General features: G+C 31.9%; 2 protein-coding genes and 2 long non-coding RNA genes across 4 annotated transcripts; 3 read left to right on the top strand and 1 right to left on the bottom strand.

Annotated features, from left to right (window-relative positions):
* Positions 1-374: 374 nt before the first annotated feature.
* On the top strand, positions 375-8,678 carry LOC139523125 (uncharacterized). Its single transcript, XR_011664561.1, has 4 exons — positions 375-603; positions 2,618-2,696; positions 5,329-5,427; positions 8,542-8,678. It is a non-coding gene; the product is annotated as an uncharacterized lncRNA (long non-coding RNA).
* A 6,381-nt stretch (positions 8,679-15,059) lies between these two features.
* On the top strand, positions 15,060-16,168 carry LOC139523126 (uncharacterized). The gene is made up of 3 exons (XR_011664562.1): positions 15,060-15,118; positions 15,399-15,553; positions 16,056-16,168. It is a non-coding gene; the product is annotated as an uncharacterized lncRNA (long non-coding RNA).
* A 360-nt stretch (positions 16,169-16,528) lies between these two features.
* Positions 16,529-17,603, top strand: LOC139523124 (perlucin-like protein). Its single transcript, XM_071316910.1, has 3 exons — positions 16,529-16,659; positions 16,933-17,168; positions 17,498-17,603. The coding sequence occupies exons 1-3, from the start codon at positions 16,563-16,565 to the stop codon at positions 17,498-17,500; spliced, it is 336 nt and encodes a 111-aa protein (XP_071173011.1). The 5' UTR covers positions 16,529-16,562; the 3' UTR covers positions 17,501-17,603.
* An 8,686-nt stretch (positions 17,604-26,289) lies between these two features.
* LOC139524965 (M-phase inducer phosphatase 2-like) lies at positions 26,290-27,231 on the bottom strand. The gene has a single exon (XM_071320140.1). The coding sequence runs from the start codon at positions 27,229-27,231 to the stop codon at positions 26,296-26,298; it is 936 nt and encodes a 311-aa protein (XP_071176241.1). The 3' UTR covers positions 26,290-26,295.
* Positions 27,232-27,435: the final 204 nt, after the last annotated feature.

Genomic DNA, 27,435 nt, shown 5'->3' with positions numbered 1-27,435 from the left:
CATTCTCGATTCCAGACTAAGTTAACTCTCACATAAATGATATGATATTATACGTAAATGTACGAAAGCTTGGATCCTCGAATACGGAAAACCGGAAATCTTTTCACCGTGGTCGTTTTTGTGTAATATTGTTTTATGGTAGAATACATATCCAGAAAATTATGCTATGCGTTACATGCCAAGAGAAACGAACTCTTAAAGACCTTACCGTCTAGCAAGAGCAAGAGTCAAAGACTGTAGCCAACGTACACCCCACGGGGCGTACATTTATATTTATATTTTTTATATTTTCAAACTAAGTGTGTATAGACATATATATTCATTGTGAAGTGCTCCTTTGAAGGAGGGATTTCCTAATACAGATACAGATACAGATATGACGCGGAAGGACGCTCGTCTGCTGATGTTTGAAATGGTCAGACGTTGACACAAAAAACTTTGGTTTTTCAAACAGATGGTTAAAAAAGCTATTGTAAACAGATATACTGAAATGGGTTACATTACCGATTAACTGGAAGAAACCGGAGAACGAAACATACATTTAAAAAAGTCATCGCAACAAAAGTGTATCCGGATAACTTTTTTGTACTTGTCCAATGAAAGGTAAAATTTATATAATCATGCACATTTTTAGGACGATGTTAGACTAGTTTTATACTTTCATGAAAAAATATATAGTCACTTTATCCACGTCATGCATGTAAACCCCGAAAATCAGTCAAAAATTGACAAAAACGGAAGCAAGTAAGCTCGCCCCCACTGGCACTGGTAAAACGCCAAACGCCTCACTTTTTTTAACAACACGGCCTGTTTTTTAAATTGCTCCACTCTTTTTTAGGGAGCTCAGTCTCATTCATCTACCATTTGAATTGTATGGGAGAAAAGGGAGTGGTTGGATGAAATTGAAATATCGAGGACGAGTTTTGAGTAAAAATCTAAAAGCCAGGACCCCCCCCCCCCCCCCTAAAAAAAAAGTAACGACAATGCAGGATAACATTTCCATCATAGCCCCCCCCCCCCCTAAACCCTTGAAATAAATATAATTTGAACTTCAGCTTTTATCCGACAGCTTATATGTCGGATAAAAGCTCTCAGTGGCGGATCCAGAACTTTTCATAAGGGGGGGCCCTGTGGTTGACCTAAGGGGGGGCCCGCTCCAGTCATGCTTCAGTGATTTCCTATATAATCAACCAAATTTTTCCCATGAAAGGGGGGGCCCGGGCCCCCCAGGGCCCCCCCCCCCTGGATCCGCCTATGGCTCTACATAGCTTAACTATGTTGTATTGTTATATGTATAACTGACTTTAAATAAATCTTTTATGCTTTTATGCTCATACTTCAATCCCTAATTATACTCCTGCCAACAGTCATGACAGTGGCAACTCACCTTACTACGGAAAAATCTAAATGAATACAACATCAATATACAGTGCTCCAGCTAGAAATCAAAAGGGGCAGGGTGCCAGTGGAGGGCAGGGCACTTTTTTATGATAGGAAAAGGCACTGCTAATTTCTTTCGTTAACGTTTCTGTGTGTATCACAAGTTCATATTCTTTTTTTTTACTGTATACATGGTATATGTTGTCAATAAAGATGCATAAGGTCCGAGACCGCAATTGTCGTCCCTTGATTTTCGTTATTCACGAATATAGTCCCTAGTGTTGACAGTGGGTTACTTGCCATTAATTTTTATTCCCCTTCCAAAACTATTTCTCCATGTTTAATGCCTCAAATTGCAAGAAAGGGGGTGAAATTATAGTGTAAAAAAATTTGGGTCGCTAATTGTTTTTTAGGAAAGTAGAGTTTGGTCCAGCTGAAAAAGGTTAAAAATTAGCACCTCGGAAGCTGTCAAAAGATTTCAAGACGCCCTATATATAAAATTGTCCATATTTTGAGTTAGAGATGATGAAGTTTTCTATAATTTTGATATAATTTGTCCCAAAAGTAGTACAGCACACTGTAAAAATTTCATTGAGAAAGCGCAGGTGGGATTTTAAAAATTATATATATATGTTATAAAGGTCTGCCAACTTGCCCTGCCCTACTTTAAAAAATGAAAACTTATCTACCCAGATTTTTAAAAAAATGTGACTGTCACCAGTAAAACTGCATTTGCAACCGTCAAATCCACAATTGACGGTGACAACTCTTCAACTACAGTACTGGTATTCCGATTCTAATTCATAACAAAAAGATATAATACGATGGAGTTTGAAAAAATGTATAAATTTAACATACAAAAAAAATCTGCGAAACTTCATGAATGATTTTCGCGCAAAGACGTCATGGCTAAATATGACTTCATGCAAATGAAAACTGACAAATTGGAGGTTAATAAGTTGCCTCTTCGATTCAAATTTGGATAAAATCACTGTAAAACAGTGAATTGGAGAAGGTGTTGTTCTATTAATGACAACATTGTAGTAAATCGAACCTTTGTTGATCCAATCAATTCAATATTGCGGCCCCCTCCTTAGTTTTGCCTTGTCAACTGGGGAAATGTATGTATTTATTAGAGAATACATTTATTTAACTACTCGTATATGCTTAATATTTTTAGTGATTTGCCAGATAATTGCAAAGAAAACTGTTAATTGTATCATAATATATCTTATAGGTTTTTTAGCCAACTCAAAATCATGCTTTTAGGACCCCCTTGTTGTACTGAGGAAGTGGACCGCTCAAGAAGATGAAAGGTAATGTAAATATTAAAATAAGAAAATGTAGTATGATTGCCAATAAGAAAAGAGAGGAATTTGTAAAAGTGAAAATTCACTTGTTTTCCAATCCTAATACTAATAAAAGTGTCTTATATTGTAATGTTTAAATTACCTAATTATTTAAAAAAAAAAATTGTTTACACTAATGAGAAAAGACAACTCTCCATCAGAGATCAAATGACTTCAAAGTTAACAACTATAGGTCACCATACATCCTTCAACAATGAGCAAAGCCCATACATGTACATTATACCATATATACTGTAAATTCTGAAATATTGTGTGGATTTATTATTGCCACCATTGCCATTTTCAGTGGCAGATCCAGAAATTTTCATAAGTGAGGGCCCACTGACTGCCTAAGAGGGGGCCTGCTCCAGCCATGATTCACTGATCCCTATATAGCCAACCAAATTTTTCCCAGAAAAAGGGGGCCCTGGCCCCCACCTAAATCCGCCTCTGATTTTATCATTTAAGACTTAAATGCAAGTTTAATTTTTAGGATTTTGAGAAAAATCCTGTTAAATTCATAAAAAAATTTTCAAAATGCGAGTTTAAATTATTGCCTTTACAACTAAACTCTGTCCCATTTTTGTCAAGCCTTTCGAAAAAGGCAAGACTAAGCAATCCTACATTCCGTCGGTGTCGTCAGCGGCGGCGTCAACATTCACTCTTGTGGTTAAAGTTTTTGAAATTTTATTAACTTTCTTAAACCATACTGGATTTCTACCAAACTTGACAGAAGCTTGTTTATGATCATAAGATAGTATCCAGAAGTAAATTTTGTGAAAATAAAATTCCATTTTTTTCCGTATTTTACCTATAAACATGATAAATGGACTTAGTTTTTCTGCGGGAAAACATTACATACACTCTGTGGTTAATGTTTTTAAAATTTAAATAACTTTCTTAAACTATCCTGGATTTCTATCAAACTTGGACAGAAGCTTATTTATCATCATAAGATAGTATCCAGAAGTAAATTTTGTGAAAATAAAATTCAATTTTTTCCGTATTTTACTTATAAATGCACTTAGTTTTTCTGCGGGAAAATATTACATCACTCTGTGGTTGTAGTTTTTTAAATTTTAATAACTCTCTTAAACTATCCATGGTTTGTACGAAACTTGGACAGAAGCTTGTTTATGATCATAAGATAGTATCCAGAAGTAAATTTTGTAAAATGACAAATCCATTTTTTCCATATTTTACTTTAAATGGACTTTTTTTCTGCCAGGAAACAACACATTCACTCTGGTTAAATTTTTAAAAATTTTAATAACTTTCTTATACTATTTTTTATTTGTACCAAACTAAGACAGAAGCTTGTTTATGATCAAAAGCTAGTATCTAGAAGGAAATTTTGTTAATATTTTGTACCTGTGTATCTGTATTTTACTTATAAATGGACTTAGTTTTTCTTCCAGTTAACATTACATCCAGTCTGCAGTTAAAGTTTTTAAAACATTTATTAGATTCATAAACTATTCCGGATTTTTTACCAAACTTGGACAGAAGCTTCCTACAATCCAAATATGGTATCAAGCAGAATATTTTTATTGATTTTTTCCCTCATTTTTGTTGATCTTGCAATTTACAGCAAAAGTAGGCGAGACACTGGGTTCCACGGAATCCTTACAAATTTTTAGCAATAATCATGCTAATAAAAACCTCACAACAATTTCTGAATTTACAGTAGTCTGGTATATAAAAAGACCCTAAATGAAAACGAAAAATTTGTAAAACAATTCAAACTGAATTACAGGCTTCTGACATGGGACAGGCACATACTAATTGAAGGATGTGATGGGGCTATTGGGGGCTAGACTATATAGCTAGCAGTTTGTGGTGCCAAACCCACTTAACCTGGTACATGTATATTGATGTGAAAAGGGCTTAACTCACCAGATCTATATACAGTATACAAAAAAGAAATGCATCTAACAAAAACTCACACAAGACATGTTTTTTGACAGTGAATTTATTCACACATTGACATTGGCAAGATACATGTACATTGAAAGGTTGTTCTGTTTGTTAAATGCCTGAAGTACAAATTATAACACAAATGACAACAGGCCCGAGAACACAGTTCTTTCGTAGTGCATTAAATTCAAATTAAAAAAATCGCACCTGCCTTTTCTCAAAAAGATTTTTACAGTGTAGTGTACTACCAGTGAGACAAATAATATCAAAATTATAGAAACTTCTACCAGCTCTAATGTTCACGAGTTTAGTCTTTCCTATATCAAAATGGTGTATTTTAACATGTTGGCCTATTAACTTAAAACAGCGAAACAAAATCTAATAAACATCTGACAGTAATTAATGCCTAGAATGATTTTTTTAACTGTATACAGTAGAATAGATAAATTAAAACCAGAAAGTTCATACTGTGCATATATTTATTAGCTAAGCTGTTGATCTTCTTTCTGTTGTTTGCTTACATGTTCTTTGCATTCACTCAAAAGTAAAAGTACATATAGTTCTGTAAAGGTATAAAATAGTGAGCATCAGTTCAATATGTTCATACTAATTACTACATCTAGTTTTTGTCTGGACTTCATGGACTTCTTGATTAAATAATTTAGATTTTATTCAATTTTAGCTTGTTACCAAAAGAATGGAAAGTACAGTATTAAAACCACTGGTGAACATGTACTGTACATGTAGGTGTGAATGTCCTGCAAAAAGAACTGATATCAAAGTATGTTCATCTCCAGAATTGCAGTAAATATAAATAATTTGATGCACTCTGTTCTAAAGTATAATTGTACATGTACACTTGCTTATTTTTCTCTCTTTCCAATGTCAAGTCGGGGGTTAAGAAATTTTGTTATAGCTCACTAGACCAGGGCTTATTGGTAGCAGGATTTTACTAGCCCTGTTGGAAGAGCTGCTAGCCCAACAAAACTGACCTGCTGGCCCGAGTATGACTTACAAATTCAAAGTTTGCTGCAAAATACAATGAATTCTATAAACTTTACAATTTTTATCCGTTGTACAGTAAGTTTTAGCTAATTGGATAATCAAAACTATGTCAGCAAAAAAATATCCCATTAGCAAATATATTCAATTCGTTGATACATGTGATAATTGAATATTCCTTGACTATTCTGTAATAATGAGTTGACCAAATCCCGATATGGTACAACTCTTGACCACTGCTATAGTATATTGGTATATAAAAGGATTGGGGTGATTTTTATCAAATACATCATTACGTTTGTGTATTAAAAAGAATTATGAAATGCTCATATTTGTTTTCAGTTTTAAAAATTCTCTTTATTAAAATAAATCAAATGACCTCAAATATTTATGTGAATAAATATCACCATCCATAGTTTGTGTCTTTTATAATTGTTTTATAAAGGAAGTACAGTAATATTTATATATAAAACGTATACATCACGGGTAAGCTAATTGTGGGCTATAAATTGACTACAAACTGGGCATGAGTCTCTAAACTGAAATAGTATTTGTTAGAAATTTTATTTCTTTAAAATCGAATTCATTTGAATATCAATGAAGATAATCGCTAAGATAGAACATGTAGAATGGTGATGAGGGGATTTTCCACTTTCTATTTTGAAAACGCCAAGAATTTTTTGTTTCTATTCCGTCGGGCATATTAAGTTACAAGTTTTGGTTGCCCGAGGCCCAAACGCTGTAGTCCTGGGCGTCGGACTAGTGGATTTTTAAACCCCTGCAAGTATGCTTCAAGGCATCCTTACCCTGATCCCCTCCTGCTCCATACACACACACTCAGAAGTTCAATTAATCAGCATTTACATTGTATATTACAAACCTACCTAGTCAGACTGGCCTATACAATGTATATATTATGAATTGACAAATTTTTTGTTCTTGTTTTGAATACATAAAATATATGCCACTGGACATAGTTTCCGTACAATAACTTTAGTTTAAGTAAATGGATCTCTATCTCTATGAAATTTAAATACAAGGTTTGAACCCACAAAAGGAAGATTGGTATTGATTTTGGGGTTATGGTACCAACAGTTTAGGAACAAGGAGCCCAAAAGGGGTCAAAATAAGTATTTTCCTAGGTTCCAGACAATTACTTGTGTATAAGTGTATGGATCTTTCTGAAATTGTACCACAAGGACTTGAAGGTTCCATACCAAAAAAAAAAGAAGGTTGGGATTGATTTTGGGGGTTATCATGGTTATGGCACAAACTGTTTATGAATTAGGGGCCAAAAACAATACTTCTCAAATACTTTGTATAAGTTGCTTATTTCTAGACCAATTTCAATGGGGTTTTATTCTTGAATTCTTGGGGTTCTTTAATATGCTGAATCAAACCCTGTATTAATTTTTTTTTAATTTGGTCCCCGTATTTATAAATATTTGCGTTCTTATATTGGTATCACATTGTCGGCTATATAAAATGTACAATATATACAATGCAATATTCACTTAACTACCAACTGATAAATAAAAGCAATCTTCACCATTCAGTGATTACAAGCACTCTGATTACCATTCTAGGGTTATGCCCCTTTACAAGTGGAAAAATGGAAGAATTTTTAAGTTTCTGTTCTCTTAACTTAAGTTTGTCTCAACTAAATTTAATGAAATGTGTGCTTATTACCTCTAAACTCAGTTTAAGTTTAATTTTTGGCAACTTCACTTTTACAGTTCTTGAGTTATGTCCCTTTATAACGTTATATGCTAGCAGGGGCATCATCTGTGTCCTTTTGGACACATTCCCTATTTATTTTTTTAGAAGTTACTATTAATTCTAACCATGACTGTATAAATAAATTTGGTGTATTTACTGTCTTCGGATTGGTTAAAATTATTAGTTTTATTTTCAATGTTGTCAATTTTGATGGAGACACGCCCACTCTGGCGTTGTGTATTCATACGCCAACATATGTGTGTACGTTGTTATTGTTAATATATATAATATAAAAAGTTCGTTGAGCCTTATTTTTGATAGAAATTTATTTATAATGAATGGCAATAACTTATTTTGATTTTATTGAACCATAAAACTAATTTTTGACTCTTGACATTTTACATAATCCGCTTCGCGGATTATTCAATGTGAAGAGTCAAAAATTAGTTTTATGGTTCAATAAATTCAAAATAAATAATAGCCATTCATTAAATGACATTTTATATTTTAATATTTTATGATGTATTTAAATGAGTAGTTATTGTTGCAAACTCCATTAGAATTTTGAATTGAGATCATTTTTGGAATAAGAGAAAGGGGGACGTGGAAAAAAAATTGGGGTGGGGGTCATTTTAGATTTCAGAATTTAAAAAGAAAATTTCTTCAAATATTTTTTCTTTGAGAGGATTAATATTCAACAGCAAAGTAAATTGCTCAAAAGCAAAAAAAAAAAAAAAAAGTTCATTAGACCACATTTATTCTGTGTCAGAAACCTATGATGTGTCAACTGTTTAATCACAATCCAAATTCAGAGCTGTATTCAGCTTGAATGTTGTGTCCATACTTGCCTCAACCTTCAGGGTTCGACCTCTGCAGTCGTATAAAGCTGCACCCTGTGGAGTATCTGGTTAAATTGGTCGCCATTTAGGTCCAAATGCAATACATATTATATACACAGGTAATGTGTAGTACACATGCATGAATAGAGTTAGTTTTCATTATTTAAAAAAAGAGGAAAATATGTAGTATCATTGCCAATGAGACAACTATTCATCAGGTCAAAACGACTGAATGTTAGCAACTAAAGATACAAAAATAAACAGAGTTTTTCATTCATTTAATTAAAAGCATTCACATAAGTATATTTTTTTACATTTTCTATTTTACATTATAGGTAATGAGATGTAGTAAAGAAGAAACAATGAGATGGAGTTCAGGAATGAATTATAAAGAATGAACATGATGAAAGAAGGAACATAGCCAAAAAGATACTGAAATAAAAATAAATAAATACATTTGTTAATACATAAATTTGTATGTTTTTAATTAGAATTGACATTTGATAGTGATATTAGATATTCACATTTAGGACATATAAGAAGATGTGCTATGAGTGTCAATGAGACAACTCTCTATCCAAGTCACAATATAGTTCAAGATACAGTCCTCAATACGAAGTGTAGAGTTATATAAGATAACTGGTACAGATGATTGCCAATGATACAACTCAAGTGATTATTAGTAATTCTATGGCCTTGAAATGGGAGTAAAAACCAACTTATTAGCAAGCTATGATGGACCAGTTTATAGAATTTATAATTTCTTTCAACCTTATTAATCGTTTTGTTATTCGACTTACAAGTTCAAGGTACATAGACAGCTAGATGTATTTCTTGCATGCTTGATTATAATTCTGTTGATAATGATTTTGTGAGAAATTTTGCTTCTCAAAAGTTGCTTGGACATGGCTATGAGTAAGTCAAATGAAAGTCAGCTTTCAAGAAATTTCAAGGTCGCCATAATGTCTGACAGTTAAAATGATTGTCAGTGCTTTAGAAATTATATCTCATATTTTCCATGTGTTGTTCAAGTACATGGCATGCTATATACAGTGTCTAAAACTTAACTTGTACTTTAAAAGTATGCTTTCTATTGAATAGATATGTAATTTCATATTTACTCTCACATGAAATTCATATTTCTATCATTATGAGTATCAAATTAGAAAAAAAAAACAACATATGAAAAACATATGTTGAGATCCTCATATGAAATCATATGATTTGATGGCATGAAAAACATATGTTTAACATATGTTTATCATATGATTTTTTAAAAACATGTGTTTATCATATGTTAAACATATGTTTCTCATGTAGTAAAAAACATATGTTTTTCATGAGTGGTTCTCAACATACGTTTGACATATGTTTTTGAACATATGAAAAACACATGAAAAACATATGAAAACATATGTTGCAATTTTTCATGTGTAACGGAGCTGAAACTCAATCTGTAATTTCTTACGTCAACTTTATATATTGTAGTACTGTTTTCTATTTCTACTCTTCTATAGCTTTAAATATGACAAGTAAAGAGATTTAAAGCTCTTATACAAAAGGTCGAAGAAAACAAGGGGACATTACAAACTGATTATATAACAAGTGTTGTACGGAATTTATCAGTTGAATAAAATTCATATTGGATTTTATTTCGCCTCACCCGATATGAACTACATTGACCCAATGCATTCTTGTATTACGGCATTTGTAAACTGTGTAAAAAATTGAAAATAACACGTTTAATAATTGTTTGCGTCCGATGCGCTTTTCTGGATTTACCTTCATTAGGAACGCTCAAAGCAAAACATTTGAAATCCGAAGATGTATAAGTACCGAAACCGTTGAAGAGCTTTGTGTCAAAATTACCTAAAACAAATAGCCAAATTCATCTAAAGCCAACTTTGCATGAGGGACTTGAAACCTTAGTTTCTAGATTATTTCAAAATTTATAAATGGGCAAATTTAGTAAAGTTTGTTAACTTGAAACCTTAGTTTCTAGATAATTTCAAAATTTATAAACGGGCAAATTTAATAAAGTTTGTTAAATCATGTCAGTACCAAAGTACTGACTACTGAGCTGATGATACCCTCGGGGACTGATAGTCCACCAGCAGAGATATCGACCTAGTGACGTAAAAAATTGAAAACAAGACGTTTAATAATTTCTTGTGTCCGAAGCGCTTTTTCTGGATTTACCTTCATCAGGAACGCTCAAAGCCAAACATTTGAAATCCGAAGTTGTATAAGTACCGAAACCGTTGAAAAGCTAATTGTAACTTATATTGTCATTATTTGTTCCTTCGAAACAAAATTCACGGGAAAATAACCATACAGCTTTCGTATTGGTGCACCAAAACGTTACGAAAATTTCTACCTGATAAATTTATGTTATAGCAGATGCTTGAATGAATGAAAGAAGATTATAATAGTGTACATTTGATCGAATGCATGACCTACGATTGTTAACTATTATTCCAACTATCCCAAAATCAATTTATTAATTAACAAGATTTCTATTTTTATTTAGCTTATAAATGGGGACATTTGAAAGAGCTGAATCTAACAAGGGCTGATCTTAAAGAACTTATGAAGGAAGTGTTGGATGAACTGAAAAACAACTTAACCATCGACTCGAAAAACATATCTTCTACTATCAGAAAACGCATATGTGCACGTGATGACAGGCCGTCTGCTGTATCCGTAGGTTATGTAGGTGTCGCTCTATTTTTGATTCCATTGGTTATTATTATTAGTTTTGACGCGCCAAAATTTTTTGTCGTAGTAACAAATATTTACAAGAGAGTTTCTAAAAGAAAGGATGTCAACAAAGCAAGAGTTCAGTTGAAAAACTATTAGTCAAATGTTCTCCTTTTGCCATTTTTGACCACAACAATCGCGTGAATAAATGTTTGAGAGACAACATCCTAAAAGATGGTGGCTTGCAGTTATCACACTTAGAAAGAAATTTTTAGACATTGATTAAGTGATACGGAAAATGAATGATGTATGAATTAATATAATTATGTATGATTTGGAAATAACAAAGATATATAAAGAAAAATTGCTAGTTTTGTACAAACATTTCATGCGCATAATTTGATATATATGTAAATATATATACAAATGTCTTTCTTTGTACCAAAAACTTGGTTTTATAAAGAATCTGAGTCTATCAAATCTTTTAAAATAAGCAATTTAAAATTTAAGAATTTAGTTAATTTCACATGCCTCTATCATTTATTTGGTGGAGTAATATCATTAAGAAAAACTTATCACATCTTGAGGCATGAAACTGCATAACAACAATATGACAAAGTATATACTTTTTCAAACAAACAAATCATGTGTTTACCTATCTATTAACAATATTCGGGTCAAAATTGCCCAATGAAAAACTAGAAACAGTGTCTATGATCTTCAAATTGAAATAGATAGTCACAAACATACGTATATTTATATATATATATATATATATATATATATATTTCTTTAATTCTATGGAAATTTATCCCTTTTCGAACCCATTGTATAAAAAAAGTTAATCAACGTGTGGTTGCTGGTGATCTCAGAAGATCATTGGTTGATTTTAAGGGTCATGACCTTTTTGGCTGACTGGATGAACCAAAATATGATAACAGGTGTTAATGAAATTGACAACTTCGTGCAATGTGAAAGGCACTCGAAGGGGATTTTCGGTAAACAAAAAAAGAAAATGTCTTTTTAATCATTAGAGAAACAGATTCTTACATAGTTACTCGTGGATTATCGGGTTTATCCAATCTCGATAGTTAAATTATAAATTTTAAAGTACTCGCCGAGGCGGCTCGAACTTTAAAATTGATAATTTAACTATCTCGATTGGATAAATCCGATAATCCACTGGTATCAATGTAAGAATCTATATATATATATATATATATATATATATAGACGAGTTATATATATATACGTATATGTATATGTATATACGTAATCAGAATACTAACTCTTATTGGAATCAGACTATATTGATCAGATTCATCTTACACGATACTGATAAAGGATATCTGTTATCCTAGATAATTTTTGATACTTTTATTTACTTGTAACTTTTTTAGTATTTTTGTCGTTTTATATACTTTTTATCACAGGCACTTGTTTCTATCCATAGGAAGTTCGACTATCCATATATATAGAAGAAGGTGGCTAACGAAATTTTTTTTAGGTCACGACAGTCTCCGCTTCGGACGCTTTTTCTACCCTTCAACTTAATGCTAAAAATCCCTACCTTATATGAATCGATTCAGTGAATATTTTCCTTTAACACTAAACTAATTTCATAATCCCCACAGTGTTCCTCTTCACGGTAATCTACTCTGTTTTTAATGTTCGATTTATTTGATTGACTTGTCCCGCTCATTCCTTTTTCAACTGATGTCAGTCTATTGTCATATCAAGCATTAATTTGTATAAATTTTCTAATGAAACAGTTTTATTTTGTTCACCGTATAGAACATCTCTACTCTGATTGAGTATATCAGATGTATTTTGAGATTCCATTTTAACCACTCGTGTAGAGCCTCAAAAATTAAACCGTTGAAGTTTGAGTATAATTCATCTGCCATAACAAAAGACCCGGGCGCTGGTAAATAGTTGGAAAAGTAAAAAGTCTCTCGGGGTTTTACCTAATGATCTAATAAGTTTCAAAGTTTAAAAAAAACACTAATAAATCCTTAAGCTAGGCAAAGCTTACTTTGGGCGGACAGTCCCGCATCACAATCACAAATGTTATATTCTGAAGTTATTAAATTATCTCAAGAAATTCATTCCAAAAATACAACTTATCTCAGGATCGATTTTTATCCGTCTCCATCTTGCTTTCGTAATCTCGCAATTCTAGAACACCTGCGAAATTGCGGGCATTTAGAGCGTGGTCGAACGTATGCTGTAAATTGCTGTAGGATAAATGTTTGAAAAACGACTTTGACTAAATAATTTCACTGGATAATTTCAAGAAAGGTATCAGCAGTCATAAGTACTTGAGGACATTGCATTTTGTTTTACCCTCCCCTTATTTTCAAAAACCGTTTTATTTTTTATTATTAATTTCAATTATTTTTATGTTTACTATGAACATCCATTTACAATAAATAAAATGTATTTGCTATTTATTATCAATTCCAAGTTTAAAAGAGGGGCAAAAGATACCAGAGGGACAGTCAAACTCAAAGATCGGAAATAAACTGACAACGCCATGGCTAAAATGAAAAAGACAAACAGACAAATATTAGTGCACATGACAAAACATAGAAAACTAAAGACTAGGCAACACGAATCCCAGTTTGAGTGATCTCAGATGCTCCGGAAGGGTAAGCATATCCTGCTCCACATTTGGCATCCGTCGTGTTGCTCATGTTGTTACAAACCCGGGGCCAGTTTTTCGAAACTGTCCTAAGATCGGTCCTAAGAATTTCTTAGGACAGAATTTAGGATGAAGTTAGGACCGACATCGAAGCTATCTTAGGATTATCTTAGCTAGTATGTCCTAACCGCCGTCCTAAGTATAGGAGTATACAAAATGCAGGATGATCAACTTTGCCTAAACAAAAATGCAGGATAATAGTTTATGTTGAAAATTCAAAATAAACTAGTTAAACAAATGAGGACCGAAAAGAGTGAATCGTCTTTGAGCGGCCTTTACGTAATTGGCGGGAAACATACACGTATATGTAATATCAACGTGTGTAGTGTTTCCTGGTTTTGTGTTAATTTATTTATGTCTACGCGCACATTGCTGATGTATTTGAGTATATTGTGGATATCACAGGCACTCGTCTCAGAAAGAAATTCCTATATACATTTATAAACCGGTATTCAGGGGGAAATATTCTGAGACGAGTGCCAGTGGTGGATATGTCTAATTCATATATTTACACATTTATTGTTGATATTTTTTATATGCGCATAATTTATTGTTGATTTATATAGAAAAACAATTTAAAACATACATCATTCTCTATGTGACTTTACAACACTAGTATGCATGTATATGCAATTGTAATAGAATATACGTGTAGATATATACGTATATTATTTTGTCTTTGATTTCAGGCATTTGACAACAACATTCACAATGTATATAGTGAGCTGACGCCCATGCATGTATTAGCACCCGTCCAGTATGTGCGATAACTAATAAGACACATGCTTTTAATCAGGGGAAATATACACTTTGAGACCCATAAAGTAAATGTCTTATATTAAGGCTTTGGCTACTTTTTTCCATACATGTTGTTTTGGGGGAAATTGTTATTTCCTAGACGGAGTAGTGGGTATCGTACAATATCAAATATAACAACGTGAAAACAACGTTTGAGTAAAATAATTTAATTTTGGATGTAACACGTCTTCTGATTGGCTGACGTTATTTTGTTATCAGCCCATAGATACAATTTAGTCATGTGATCGTGACGTCATCAACGTTTTTCATGGTTTTCTACGGTTTAAAATGGAATTTAGAATTAAATTATAAGAAATGACTGTAACATTTGTTTTGTCTATTCGAAATAACATTAAAAAAAATGTGGTGCACACTGTTAAATAACCCGCTACCCGCGTTATTCAGTGTGCACCAAATTTTTTATGTTATTTCTTCATAGACAGAAAAAATATTACAGTCATTCCTTAAATGTTATTACGCTTAATTTCAATAATATAAAGTGGTTTTTTTCAACAATATTGCGCAAGATCTCAATTGCAGCATATTGTATTTCTTCCGTAATATGATACTGAAACATATCAAAAGGTTTGAGGAAAACATGTACAGATTATATTTCTCGTATTACCTTTTAATGATATAAATTAAGTTGCTACGCAATGATGCACCAACCTCGCTTCAGCAAACACAAAAAAAAAATCAACAAGAACAAGGTATGTGTGTTTTCCTATCATTAAGTGCCTTTTGCTATTAATAATATTTTTGAAACCATGTAATAATTTAATTTTATGTTTCATGTGAGCTGTTAATGATAATGGTTTTTTTTTAACATGTAGCACATTAGGTATATATACATACATTTGTATGTACATATAGATTTGATATGCCCACACAATCTTGTGAAAACAAAATTATAGCTCTATAATGTGATATAAACAAGAAGACAAAATCTGAAAAAGGTGAATAATTATAACTTTTTTTCCCTTTCTGTAGTCTCCTAGTAATTAACAGGATGGTTATGTTTGCCTTATTTGTCCTTTTTGGATGCGTTTCTGTGATTAGATCAGAAACTTGTTATGGACAGAAGGAAATTTCACTTATATCAAGTATAGAGTCAACTTTAAATACTTTGAAAAACAGTTTGAAAGGTAAGGTCCTAAATAACTTACTCTGTTATGCATTATACCTAACATTATTTCTCAGACTTCTTGATTTTCTATTGGGTAGGAAAGAATGAAAATGTGACCTAGTGTTAGTTCAGTAGCTGTAGTAAAGACAATTGCAATTACGAAATGAGATAGATCTTCCTTGAAATCGAATGATTAAAAAATCTGCAAAAAAGCTGTTAGTACTACTGCTAAGAGTTTTGATAACTACTATATTTTCAAGGGTATATTTATTGTATCATTTTAATGTGTCATTTATCTCCAATGAAACATGATTTTTTTTAACATTTAGATTTGCACGGATTAACGTATTCTTATCAATCAATATATATAGAAACACTGCTGTATAAAAGCACAAATTACAGTCAGACTATTAGAACACTTCATCTAGTCAGACTGTAATTTGTGCTTTTATACAGCAGTGTTTCTATATAATTGATTTAATAATTACAAATTTATACTAAAGCAATTGATATTTCCACAGGGAAATCTGCTGGGTGTCCATCGGGATGGAAGGAGTACAAGAATCATTGCTATTATACTTCACCTGACACCAAAACGTGGAATAGAGCTGAGGTTGTTTTTTTGTTATTATTATTATTAAAAACAGCAAGTGTATACTGTTTAATTCCTGTCAAGTACTCTCTTTTCCCGTTTTATTCTGTGCTGTCTTGTACTGAAGTTCAAAATAAATCGTTTAAAACTTTTTTTTGCCAATGTTATAATTGTTCGATGATAACTTTTGGATTTTTGTCAAAACAACAGAAAATGAAATTCGTATTGTGTTAAAGCAAAATATGAAAGTACATACTGCATGTGAATTACATCATTTTATATTTTGAATCATCTATAAAACAAAGTTTTCATTTTTTTTTATTAACTTTGTCGTGAATTTTTGTCATTGTGAATATTAAAAATAATATCACATTAGTTTTTAACAACAATTCATTTGTGCCTGTTATCACTTTTATTTGTTAATATTTTGCTTGTCATGCCTTCTAGAAAATATGCATACATGCAGCTGGGTGGGTATCTAGCACAGATAACAGATTCTGCTGAAGATACATGGGTTGTAAACGTGCTGAGAAGTAAGTAATTGCATTATTTATTGCGCCAGAAAGTAACTTAGTTAGGTTTGTCATTTCGTCGTCTTTCTTTTCGCTGTGGTGCGGTCTGTATGGACTTGTGACCAATTTAGCTGTCCCTTATTGACTTGTTTTTAAAATTACATAACATATATAATATTTATTACATAGAAATTAACAATGATGAAATGCAAAATAAGATATTTCTGTATTTTACAATTTATAACACAAACAAAACACCATCATTTTGTTTAATTGACAACAATATTTTAACAGAAGCGGTTCAGCATCCCGCTGGCTATTGGATGGGTGCGCAAGACTTTAAAGACGGGAAATGGAGATGGACCAATGACTCGTCTAAACTGCGATATTCCCATTGGAATGGTTATGAACCAAGCAATAGTGGAGGTGTAGAGCATTGTGCTCACTTTTGGAAATATGCAAATTTTAGATGGAACGATGCTCCATGCTATAATAGTAATGGTATGGGCTACATTTGTGAAAAAACGAAGGTAAGAAAAATAGCTGTAATAAAACATAATGATTACTAACTTACACTTTTAAAGTGTGATGTAAGATTGTTTTTTAAATCAAAATTTAACAGTTGCTGATTTTGTCCATTTGTGAATTTGAATTATTTATGCTATTTATATATATTTGATTGTCTTGGTCATCATAGACAAAGGGATATATTTTTTTTTTTTTTTTTTTTTTTATTCGTTGTTATCTTTTTAATTAAATTAAAAAAAGAAATTAATGTTTTTCAGACCCAAAATAGTATTCTCTATTGAGACAGTATTAAATTCATGAAAAACTGATCTTATTTTTTTTTTTATTACAGTGATCCCGATGTTTTCTTGACTCAAAACTGATGAAACCTTGACAAGATGAAATAGAAACGGCATTGCAATATATAAAAACAAAAAAAATAAAAATTGAAAAATTAATAGTTTTTCTTAAGTATCTTATAGTAATATTAAAATTAAGGAGATGTGCTATGATTTACAATGAGAAGACTATTCAACAAGGTTCGAATGAAGTGGATGTAAGCAAATTGATTTATAGGCAACCTTAATTATGGCCTTCGATAATGAGAAACATCCATATTGTCTAGTCGGCTATAAAAAGCCCCTGACAGGAAAAACTGGATAAAAGTACTGCCAAATTTATAAATAAAAACTATAAAGTACTAGAATAAAGTTGCTTACTAGAAAGAAAAAAGACATCGACTGGTTACTTAGTCTCACTTATTTGCCCGGCAATCAATATGATTAACGTAACTCAAAAGACGAAACCTCCAAGCTGGAAAACATAGTAATCAATTTAAAAGATAAGCAGTTATTGAAGGTAATGTTTTGATAATGGTTTTGATACACTTTATACCTGATTCTGCAGTTAAAATTTCAGAGAAGACTTGGGCAACGAATAAACGACAGTCACTATTTCCTTTTATGAAAACATTTTACAAATGTTGTTTGTTATTGATAACTCCCACTGATGTTCTTTTGGACAATCAATTTGATAATATAAAAAAGAAGATGTGGTATGATTGTCAATGAGACAACTATCCACAAAAGACCAAATGACACAGACATTAACAAGTCAATAAGTCAATAAGTCTAGATATTACTCAAGTCGTTATTAGGGGCGTGTTAAAACACTTCAGACAAGTGTTGTCTTGTCATAGGGAAAACTGTATAGTTGCAAACGTGTACCTATGCAATAATTTTCACAAACTGTTCCACGAGGTCTTCCGTGATATTGTTGACTTAGGAAAAGAAAGAAACGATCTGCAAGACAACTACCAATATTCATTCTCTTTTATAAAATCGCCTTCTCTTTATTAGACACAAAGTTATAAATTTGTTCATGAATTTGTTGGGTTTTGTGCTTGATGTAGCAAGGATTATATATAAGTTAAGTAACTATGATTGTATACACAATCTCAGGGTAACTTCGTGTACTCTAAGGGAGATTGCAATCCGTTTTGAATACCAGTTAATATCATGGATCAGTAAAAGTTCAGTTTCCCAAATGTTGTATCATACATATGTGAACTGTGTTTAAATTTTGCTGTCTCAGCAATTAAGACAAATTGAACGAAGCTACTTCTGAATCAACTAGTTTCATAAAGACGAGTATCAATCAGTGTATTCCAGTAATTTTTTGCTGGAAGGCAAAACTTAAAATAAAGAAAAACACACACACAAAAAACAAGTCCAAATTTCATAGAAGATTCACTGAAATTAGTAATATAATCAAAATACTGAAGTACTGAACATCGGATGACCGCAAGCTCTTGTAGATGCCCAAATGCACTTGTCACAGAAAAATATATCACCTCTATAACTGAAACTAAGGTTAATGTACAGACTTTTTTATGAGACAAGTTCTTGCCTGGATGATGAATAAATGACAGTAATTTCAACCTCTCCGTAATAGCTATTATATATTGTAGTGATACAAATCAGTATACACTGGATTGTTGTTATACATGTATATTATTCATATAACAGTTACATGTATACATATTTTTTTTATCCATTTGTATATCATTTTATTCTACTTTTGTAATAATAGTGCAGTGCAAGTGCATAGTGGACACTCTTCTTTAGAAATTCAATTTTTCTAAAAGATTGGATATGAGTAGACATTCATATTTCCCGCAAAAAGACGATCTTCCATGCATAATTACCTGTCCTTACCGTGAGTGTCGCAAAACGTTCTTTGACACATTCGTTCGTATGATTTGACAATTTTTCGGTACGTGTGCATATATATTATCAACGAATTTTACTTAAATTTGCTCTTTCGAAGTAAATAGACGCAGATAATATTAAAGATATGAGACGACTGGATGCAAAGCAATACTAAATAAATGCTCAGTAGGAATTAAAACGAATTAAAATAAAACATTTAATTTTGGCAAATTATTACAATTTCATATGAAAAAACAAAAATAGACGTTAAAGTTAATCCAATCAATGTTCAGCACCACCATTCATCAACAACACTTTGACCGCACGTCTGTATTCAGCGGGCAACGATAAATCTGACATCTACACCATTGTGAATTAATCCGTATCCAAATTATCGGTTATAAACTCTATTGCTCCTTTATTGTCCTTTAATCAGTCGATTATATTGTAAATTCGTATATCCACTGTAACACCGGCAAGGAACATACACTGAAAAATAAAACTTCCACAGAAAATGAGACTGAAACTACTGATTATAAATATTGGGTGGGATAAATAATGGGAGGGTTAGTTTTCGGCTATCGACGGCAGAATGAAAAACTTAAAATTCTTTAAATCACAAGTATATAAAGGAACCAATCAGAATGCATTGTTATGTTATAAAATTCATAACAAGTTGTATCATTAGCTGTATGTAAAGAACCGAAATAATTCGAACAGTATAAAGTCTATTTCTTTTATCTCTAGTCGCCAATTATATATTTTTAATTAATTAAAAATAGCACAATTTGCTCTTTCGAAGTAAATAGACGCAGATATATTAAAGATATGAGACGACTGGATGCAAAGCAATACTAAATAAATGCTCAGTAGGAATTAAAACGAATTAAAATAAAACATTTAATTTTGGCAAATTATTACAATTTCATATGAAAAAACAATAATAGACGTTAAAGTTAATCCAATCAATGTTCAGCACCAAAACCCCAACGGCCAAACAGTTACTGTAACTGAAGCACATTGATTGATATTAAACAAAATTAAAAAGCTATTTAAGTTACAAGCAAAAATAATGAAAATACTGACATGAATGGTCAGAAATCACAAAATATCACTGACATGAATGGTCAGAAATCAAAAAATATCACTGACATGATTGGTCAGATATTTCTAACAAATACATATAATAATACCGACATGAATGGTTAGATATCAAACAATACCACTGACATGAATGGTCAGATCTTTCTGACAAGATTGGCCAGAAAACAAAATGTTCCCTTAAGGATATATACAATCACCCACTACTGTAAGCACAATTAGACAAAAACGGCACAGAATAAGATTGCTCCTTCTGTTTAACAGTAACAAGATGAGACTTAACATCCTCTTGTTTAACAATGAGACAATACTTGAACAAAAAAATTTGTCAATTTTAAATTACCAAAATAATTCAAATGTAACTTACAGATGGGTGAATAAAGTTCACAAACTGGCATCCCAAACTTTAAAAAAAGGTTTATAAGTAGCTACAAACTGAACACCACGTTTAAAGCATAAACTTCTTAATCTAAAATTAATAGTAGTGACAAAATAACTTGTATTCTGAAAATCAAGTAAGCGTGGAATAATTGCTGACATAACTATGACAGTATGTGGCTTAACTAATTTCTCAATTGTAGAGATAAGCACATTATAGCCTATATCAAAATCAGCAATCTCATAGGTACCAACATTGTTGGTTCCTACATGCATCAGAATTATATCATAATTTACCTGAATTGTTCCACAATTAAGCAAATTGATCATGTCCCAAATATTTGCTCCAGGAAAGGCTTGCAAGTGACACCTTCTAATAGTTTTAACATGCTTGGCTATGGAATCGCACACCAGAGTAGACCTAAAATCTATAAAGAGCAACATTTATTTTAAAACAAAGTCTTTAATTTGTTCCGCTACATTGATTTTATCAGACAAAGAACTGACAATATATTTAGTATAGCAATAATTATTGGTTTTCCAATCACCCATCAATTGGATAGAACTAGGAGAAACCCCTGCTTTCGATGCCAACGTTGCTCCACCTCTTCGGAAACTATGGGAAGAAAATAAATTTGGATTTAACCCAATTTTACAAAGTAATTCTCTCAGTTTATTCTGAAACTGGTTATAAGTAATTGGTATGCATTTCCCCTTTTTTTTATAAGAAAAAGCGGCATCATCTGACGTGCAAGGATTTAAAGAACACATCCTTTTATATGCATTTACTGGGCAAAATTTAGATAGAGGATATGCAAGCAAAGGTATCCTTAAAATACGATTACCCAACTGAATTGTTTTTGTCCATTTGAATGCAATTATTATAAGAGACGGAAAGACTGTAACATCACCTCTGCACAGCTGTTTATTTTTGTCAAATTTCTTGGTTGATACTGGAACTAAATTAGACTTCCTGCTTAAAAGTAATAAAGCAAAAAGAAATAAACACCAATATGTCGCATCTAGCGGCGTATTCAAATTCAAATGTTCACAAATTTTTCCTAAAATTTCTAAAGTAATAGGAAATGCCTGTTTAGGTAAATGTTTTAATTTCCTATCTAACCCTTTCATAGTCAACTTCAATTCGTAAGACGAAAAAACATCCACATGTAATCCTAACAACAGGAAAAGAACTTTAACTCCGTTTAAATAATTGCGAATAGATTGAGCTGATCTGAAACTTCTACTGAGAAACTCGGAATAAGTGCATAATAATTCAGAATCAATTTCAAACGGTTCTAAATGAAAGTAATTACAAAACAATAAATAAGCTCTCCACTGCGTTTTAAAATTAACCAAAGTACCTTTCGCGAAAGCCGAAATCCTAGTCACAAACATATCTCGTCTTAGTACTTGCAAATCTACAAATACACGAATAAACAATTACCAAATATGTTCAAACTGAAACAATTCTTTAGAAATCAAATCTCTAAATAGGGACATGCCTTTTGTCCTCTCGTAAAAGTCTAACTGAAATTTATAATCTAAATACCATCTAGACAAAAGATCTGGTAAACGGTTATCGCACCCTGAAATATGTTTAGCTTTTAACTCAAAATTATTTACAGCTGCAATCCAACAAACTTCCCTCAAACACGACTGCAGGAACTCATTTCTGGTGGCGCCTGTATTCAAAACACGTACTGATACCATATTATCGCAATAAATAATCACCTTTAAATTTGTGAAATGTTTTCCCCATAATTTCAAGGCTACTACAATCGTCAACATCTCTAATAAATTTATATGCAAGTTTTGATCTAAAATAAACTCCGGAAATGAACAGTGAAAGTATCTTCCGTCCATCCATCCGCCACATCCTGTCAAACATGCATCAACCGAAAACAATTGATCAGGGTTTGAGAATTCATCAAATAAAATCATAGAAATCCCATTATAACTAGGCAAAAATTCCTGTTTTCGGCTATCGACGGCAGAATGAAAAACTTAAAATTCTTTAAATCACAAGTATATAAAGGAACCAATCAGAATGCATTGTTATGTTACAAAATTCATAACAAGTTGTATCATTAGCTGTATGTAAAGAACCGAAATAATTCGAACAGTATAAAGTCTATTTCTTTTATCTCTAGTCGCCAATTATATATTTTTAATTAATTAAAAATATCACTATAGTATATATCTAACGACAAAACATTTTCATATTATTAATTTATGTTCTAAACAAACATATTTTTATCAGTATTACTTGAAGAGATGTATTTGTAACAAACGATAAGGAATGATATTTAGCACTCGTTAATATCCGCATAGTTATCATGTTTATAGATCAGTAAAAAAACCAAAACGAATATTACATAATAATCTAATTTTGGATGTAACGCGTCTTCTGATTGGCTGACATTATTTTTGTTATCAGCCTATAGACATAATTTAGTCATGTGACCGTGACGTCATCAACGTTTTTTCGAAAATATACATCGAATGATTTAATGACAAAAGAGTAGAAAGTATGTTAAAATGGTATATACAAACGTCAAAATTCTTTTTTTACAGCGGATGTGTGTTATTCAGTGTGCACCAAATTTTTTATGTTATTTCTTCATAGACAGAAAAAATATTACAGTCATTCCTTAAATGGAAATCTATGCGATAGCAATACACCGGAATGCCCTCACGGCCATCCGCTGTAAAAAAAAAAAAAAAGAATTTCGACGTTTTTATATACCATTTTAACATACTTGCTACTCTTTTGTCATTAAATCATTCGATGTATGTTACCGGAAATCTCATATCATTTTTCAAATACTTTTTTAAAAATAAAAAGGCATACAAATGTATCTGCAAAAGAACTAAATAGGAGGTCGATTAAGTATTGAACTGTGAGACATAAGATATAACTTGCATGACAGTTGTTATTTTTTCCGGCATACCTTTTGGGTTCTTTAGCTACATAATGCGTGCACCATATATAAAATAGTTGTTTATTTTTTATTTTTTGTTACTTGGATGGACAGTTGTCTAGTTGGTATTCATATCATATCTTCTTAATTATAGTCAGTGTATTCAGCCTCAGACATCACTAAAAATCCAAACTTAAAATAATTTGAGGCGTAAATATTATTTGCAATAAATGACCACAAAAAGTCATGTTTTTTCTTAATTTTTAACACAATCCAGGCTATAGTGTGGCTTGTTTGTGGGTTTATTAAAATTGAGAAAGGAAATGTGGAATGTGTCAAAGAGACAACAACCAGACCAAAGTTCGGAAAACAGCCAAAGGCCACTAAAGAGTTTTCTCTTACACAACTTCCCAGGTTAGAGGAGGACTGAGATCCCTCTAACTTGTTTAAACCCTGTCCAAAGCAAGGAGCCTGTTATTCAGTGGTTCAATTTCGGGACCTTTAATAGCTGACCACACGGTAGGGGTTTGCTATTTGTTGAAGGCCGTATAGCAACCTATGGTTGTTAATTTAGTGTTATTTTGGCCTTATGTGAAGAGTTGTCTCATTGGCAATCACATCACGTCTTTATAGTCACACGAAACTCCATAACATAGCAATGACTTACAATTGAAGAAGAAGAAGAAAAAAATAAGACTAACAACACTGACAAAGTCCAGAGGATTTGGACCTGCTACATACTCGAAAATGCTGCGAGGTTAAACTTGTTTTGTGATATCTCAACCTTCTCCTACACATCTTGTCAATATAAAATAACAAACACACAGCAAAACTGCATGCTTCTAATATTCGTTTTCCACAAAAAATGATACAGATACTTCAAGGAAAAGATGCCCGCGAAATCGCGGTACAAATTGGTTTGTGTTGAAGCAGGAAGTTGTTTTTAATTTAGTGGGCAGTTCGGACACTAAACATGCGCGAAAGCCTATAAGACAAGGATCATTAACGGTGTCCGAATTGTGACATTTTCTTTAAAATATTGCTTTTTCTGTTGAAAAAAAGGTTGTACAAAACATTACATAAACATGTACGTAATATCACAAATATGTTACTTGTATTGTTCCTGCGGAGTTGCAAATCAATGAAATCGGTCTCTTTCTTTATTCATAGAATAGATAATCGAAATCTTATCGTTTTTTTTTAAGTATATCGTCAATCTATAATGTATAAGAGGATTCGATTTGCTATAGTAAGGAAATATAGAAAAGGGTTAAAGAATGAATTCGATCGTGAAAAAAAAAACGCAGCATTTTTTGTTTAGTTTTTATATTTAGAATAATAGCAACATTCTCGTTTTTAGTTTTCTGTGGGTTTTTTTTTTTTTTTATATTATGACGGTTTCGTATTACGGTAGTACTGTATAAAATATATTAATTACGATATCATCAGCAATGTTTAGGAAGAATAACCGATATTTACCTATTAGGTTAAATTAGATATGTTTAAACTATCTAGAAAATTACTCAGATTTCAATTTTATCAATAATTGACATTTTATCTTTATACATTGTATCTACTTAAAATATTTTCTGAGTAAACTATCATGGTTGGTTTTGTTTTGACAGTTTTAATCAAAGGAGTAGGTCTGGTAAGGACCGATTTTGGCCTCAAATTTCAGGTTCATCTGACGAAATTATGTATTACAAATGTATCATCAAATACAACTGACATTTCTATATTTAGGATGAACACGAATGCGACCACTTTCGTTTAACACGGAAACTGTCTAAAATTTAACTAAATTGCTAGAATTGTGAAGATTTCAGTAATTTAGCATGACTTAATGGTGCTAGTACCCGATATATGTGCATTGTATTGCCAAAAACAGCCCATATCTATGTTCAATAAATAACTTAAAGTTTACATTTTAACAATTTTGTAAAACTGCTATATTTTGGGGCCAAAAAGGGGTCTTACTGGACCTACTCCTTTTTCAGAAATCTTGAAAAAATAATGAACTGATTTCCATTCATAGATGAAATTTCGCTTTTCTTTTTTAATCACTCAACAATAAATCAGTTGCAAATATTTCATTGATTTTCTTGAGAAAAACATGTATATAAACATTCAAGTCAGTAAATCATGCAGAAATGTATGCAAGACAGTTCAAACTTGAACATTTAACTTTTGGTATGTTTAAATTGAATACGTGTTGTATCATTTTACCTAAATTTCCATGAGTCGGATGGATACACTATAGACAACAATTCTGACTTAAATTTAAAAAAAAGAAGAACGGCAACAGGAGAAATAAAAAATCATAAACCAAATGTAAAATTGAATTGAAAGAAAAATCCTATCATAATCAATGTGCTCTTTCAATCAAAAATGTTTTTCTATCCCAATTAATCTACTATCGACTTAATAACGAATACATAATATGATCACGTACAATAATAAAATATGATATAATTTAATGGTACATTGTATATACAATTAGTACAAATAAATACAGTTTTAGCACTTTTGATTTTATATCAATAAAACAGACGACCGGAAGATGATCTCACTCGTTTTTGGCCAGCATACCATGATTTAGATTTGGACCGGAAATGACGTAAATCATCTTTATGATCTTTGCTTAACATTGGAACGTAATCCATAGGAGTGCACAGTGTCTTATAACTTTCATAAAACTCTTTGTATCCTCCCTTTAGAATATAAAGTTCAGGAAAATACAAGGAAGGATAATTTTCAGCGTTAAGTTCTCTGTCATTATTACGAAGAAAGCGGCACATTTTTGGTCCTCTCTCGGAAGAAAACTCACAATGGAAAATAATTATGTCACGCTTTCCATCTGAACGGGAAGTATTAGGATGTTTTAACAGTTCTAAAATATCGTCTTTATTATGTATATTTTCAGCGCCTGGTATGTGACCACCTTCAAACTCATAGGAATATCTACTGTCTATTATACGAAAGCTTCCAATTGTATCGTTGTATTTCCCGTTTAAAACATCATTGATGGTGGCTGGAGTTATGTATCTTAGGTCATGACAGTGTCCTTGAACAGTTTGTAAACAACATTCTTTCTTTCCATCTCCAGTGAGTACGGCAGCTTGAACTAAGACGTCTTCTGTTTTGAAGGCGTGGCGCTTGATGTCGTCAGCAGACAAGTCTTTACTACCGAGAACTTGTGCATCAAACGACAAAGATTTTTTCAATAAAAGTTTTTTGGATCTGATGACCCTTCTCTTACTGTAAGATACAGGGGTGTTATAGTCACTACAAGTGTTTAATTTATCGGCTCTCTTTCTCTTTGAGCATAAATCCAGTTTGAGAAAACTAAGTGTTGGTGAGTCGTCAAAGTCAGCAAAGTCCATACCAAGTCCTGAATCTTCGTCGAACAAACTTTTTATAAAGTCTGGAGTTTTGAGAACTTTATGGCAGTTATCTCCGGTTGAACAATCCATCTTCAAGTTTGTTACTGAAAAAAAAAGAAAAAGCAATGAAATAAGTTTTGTTATATTTACGGATGTTTGTTCATTTGTACATTTCCTGGAATGATTGACAAATAATTGTATGAAGATAAAAATACTATGTTAAACATGTTAGCACGAGATGCAAATGGAATTTCTATACATGCCGAGCTTTCCCCCCATGTTTCTAGCCTTGGA

This window comes from Mytilus edulis, chromosome 5 (genome assembly GCF_963676685.1).
Source record: "Mytilus edulis chromosome 5, xbMytEdul2.2, whole genome shotgun sequence".
In the NCBI taxonomy this organism is placed as follows: domain Eukaryota; kingdom Metazoa; phylum Mollusca; class Bivalvia; order Mytilida; family Mytilidae; genus Mytilus; species Mytilus edulis.
The sequence above is the reverse complement of the archived record's forward strand: the minus strand, read 5'-3'. Positions and strand labels throughout refer to the sequence as shown.

What these genes read in the sequence shown, in the direction of transcription:
- LOC139524965 (XM_071320140.1), bottom strand. Translation starts at nt 27,231, where the DNA reads ATGGATTGTTCAACCGGAGATAACTGCCATAAAGTTCTCAAAACTCCA.
- LOC139523124 (XM_071316910.1), top strand. Translation starts at nt 16,563, where the DNA reads ATGCCTTCTAGAAAATATGCATACATGCAGCTGGGTGGGTATCTAGCA. An exon ending in GGTTGTAAACGTGCTGAGAA is followed by an intron (nt 16,660 to 16,932) that starts GTAAGTAATTGC and finishes ATATTTTAACAG; the next exon opens with AAGCGGTTCAGCATCCCGCT.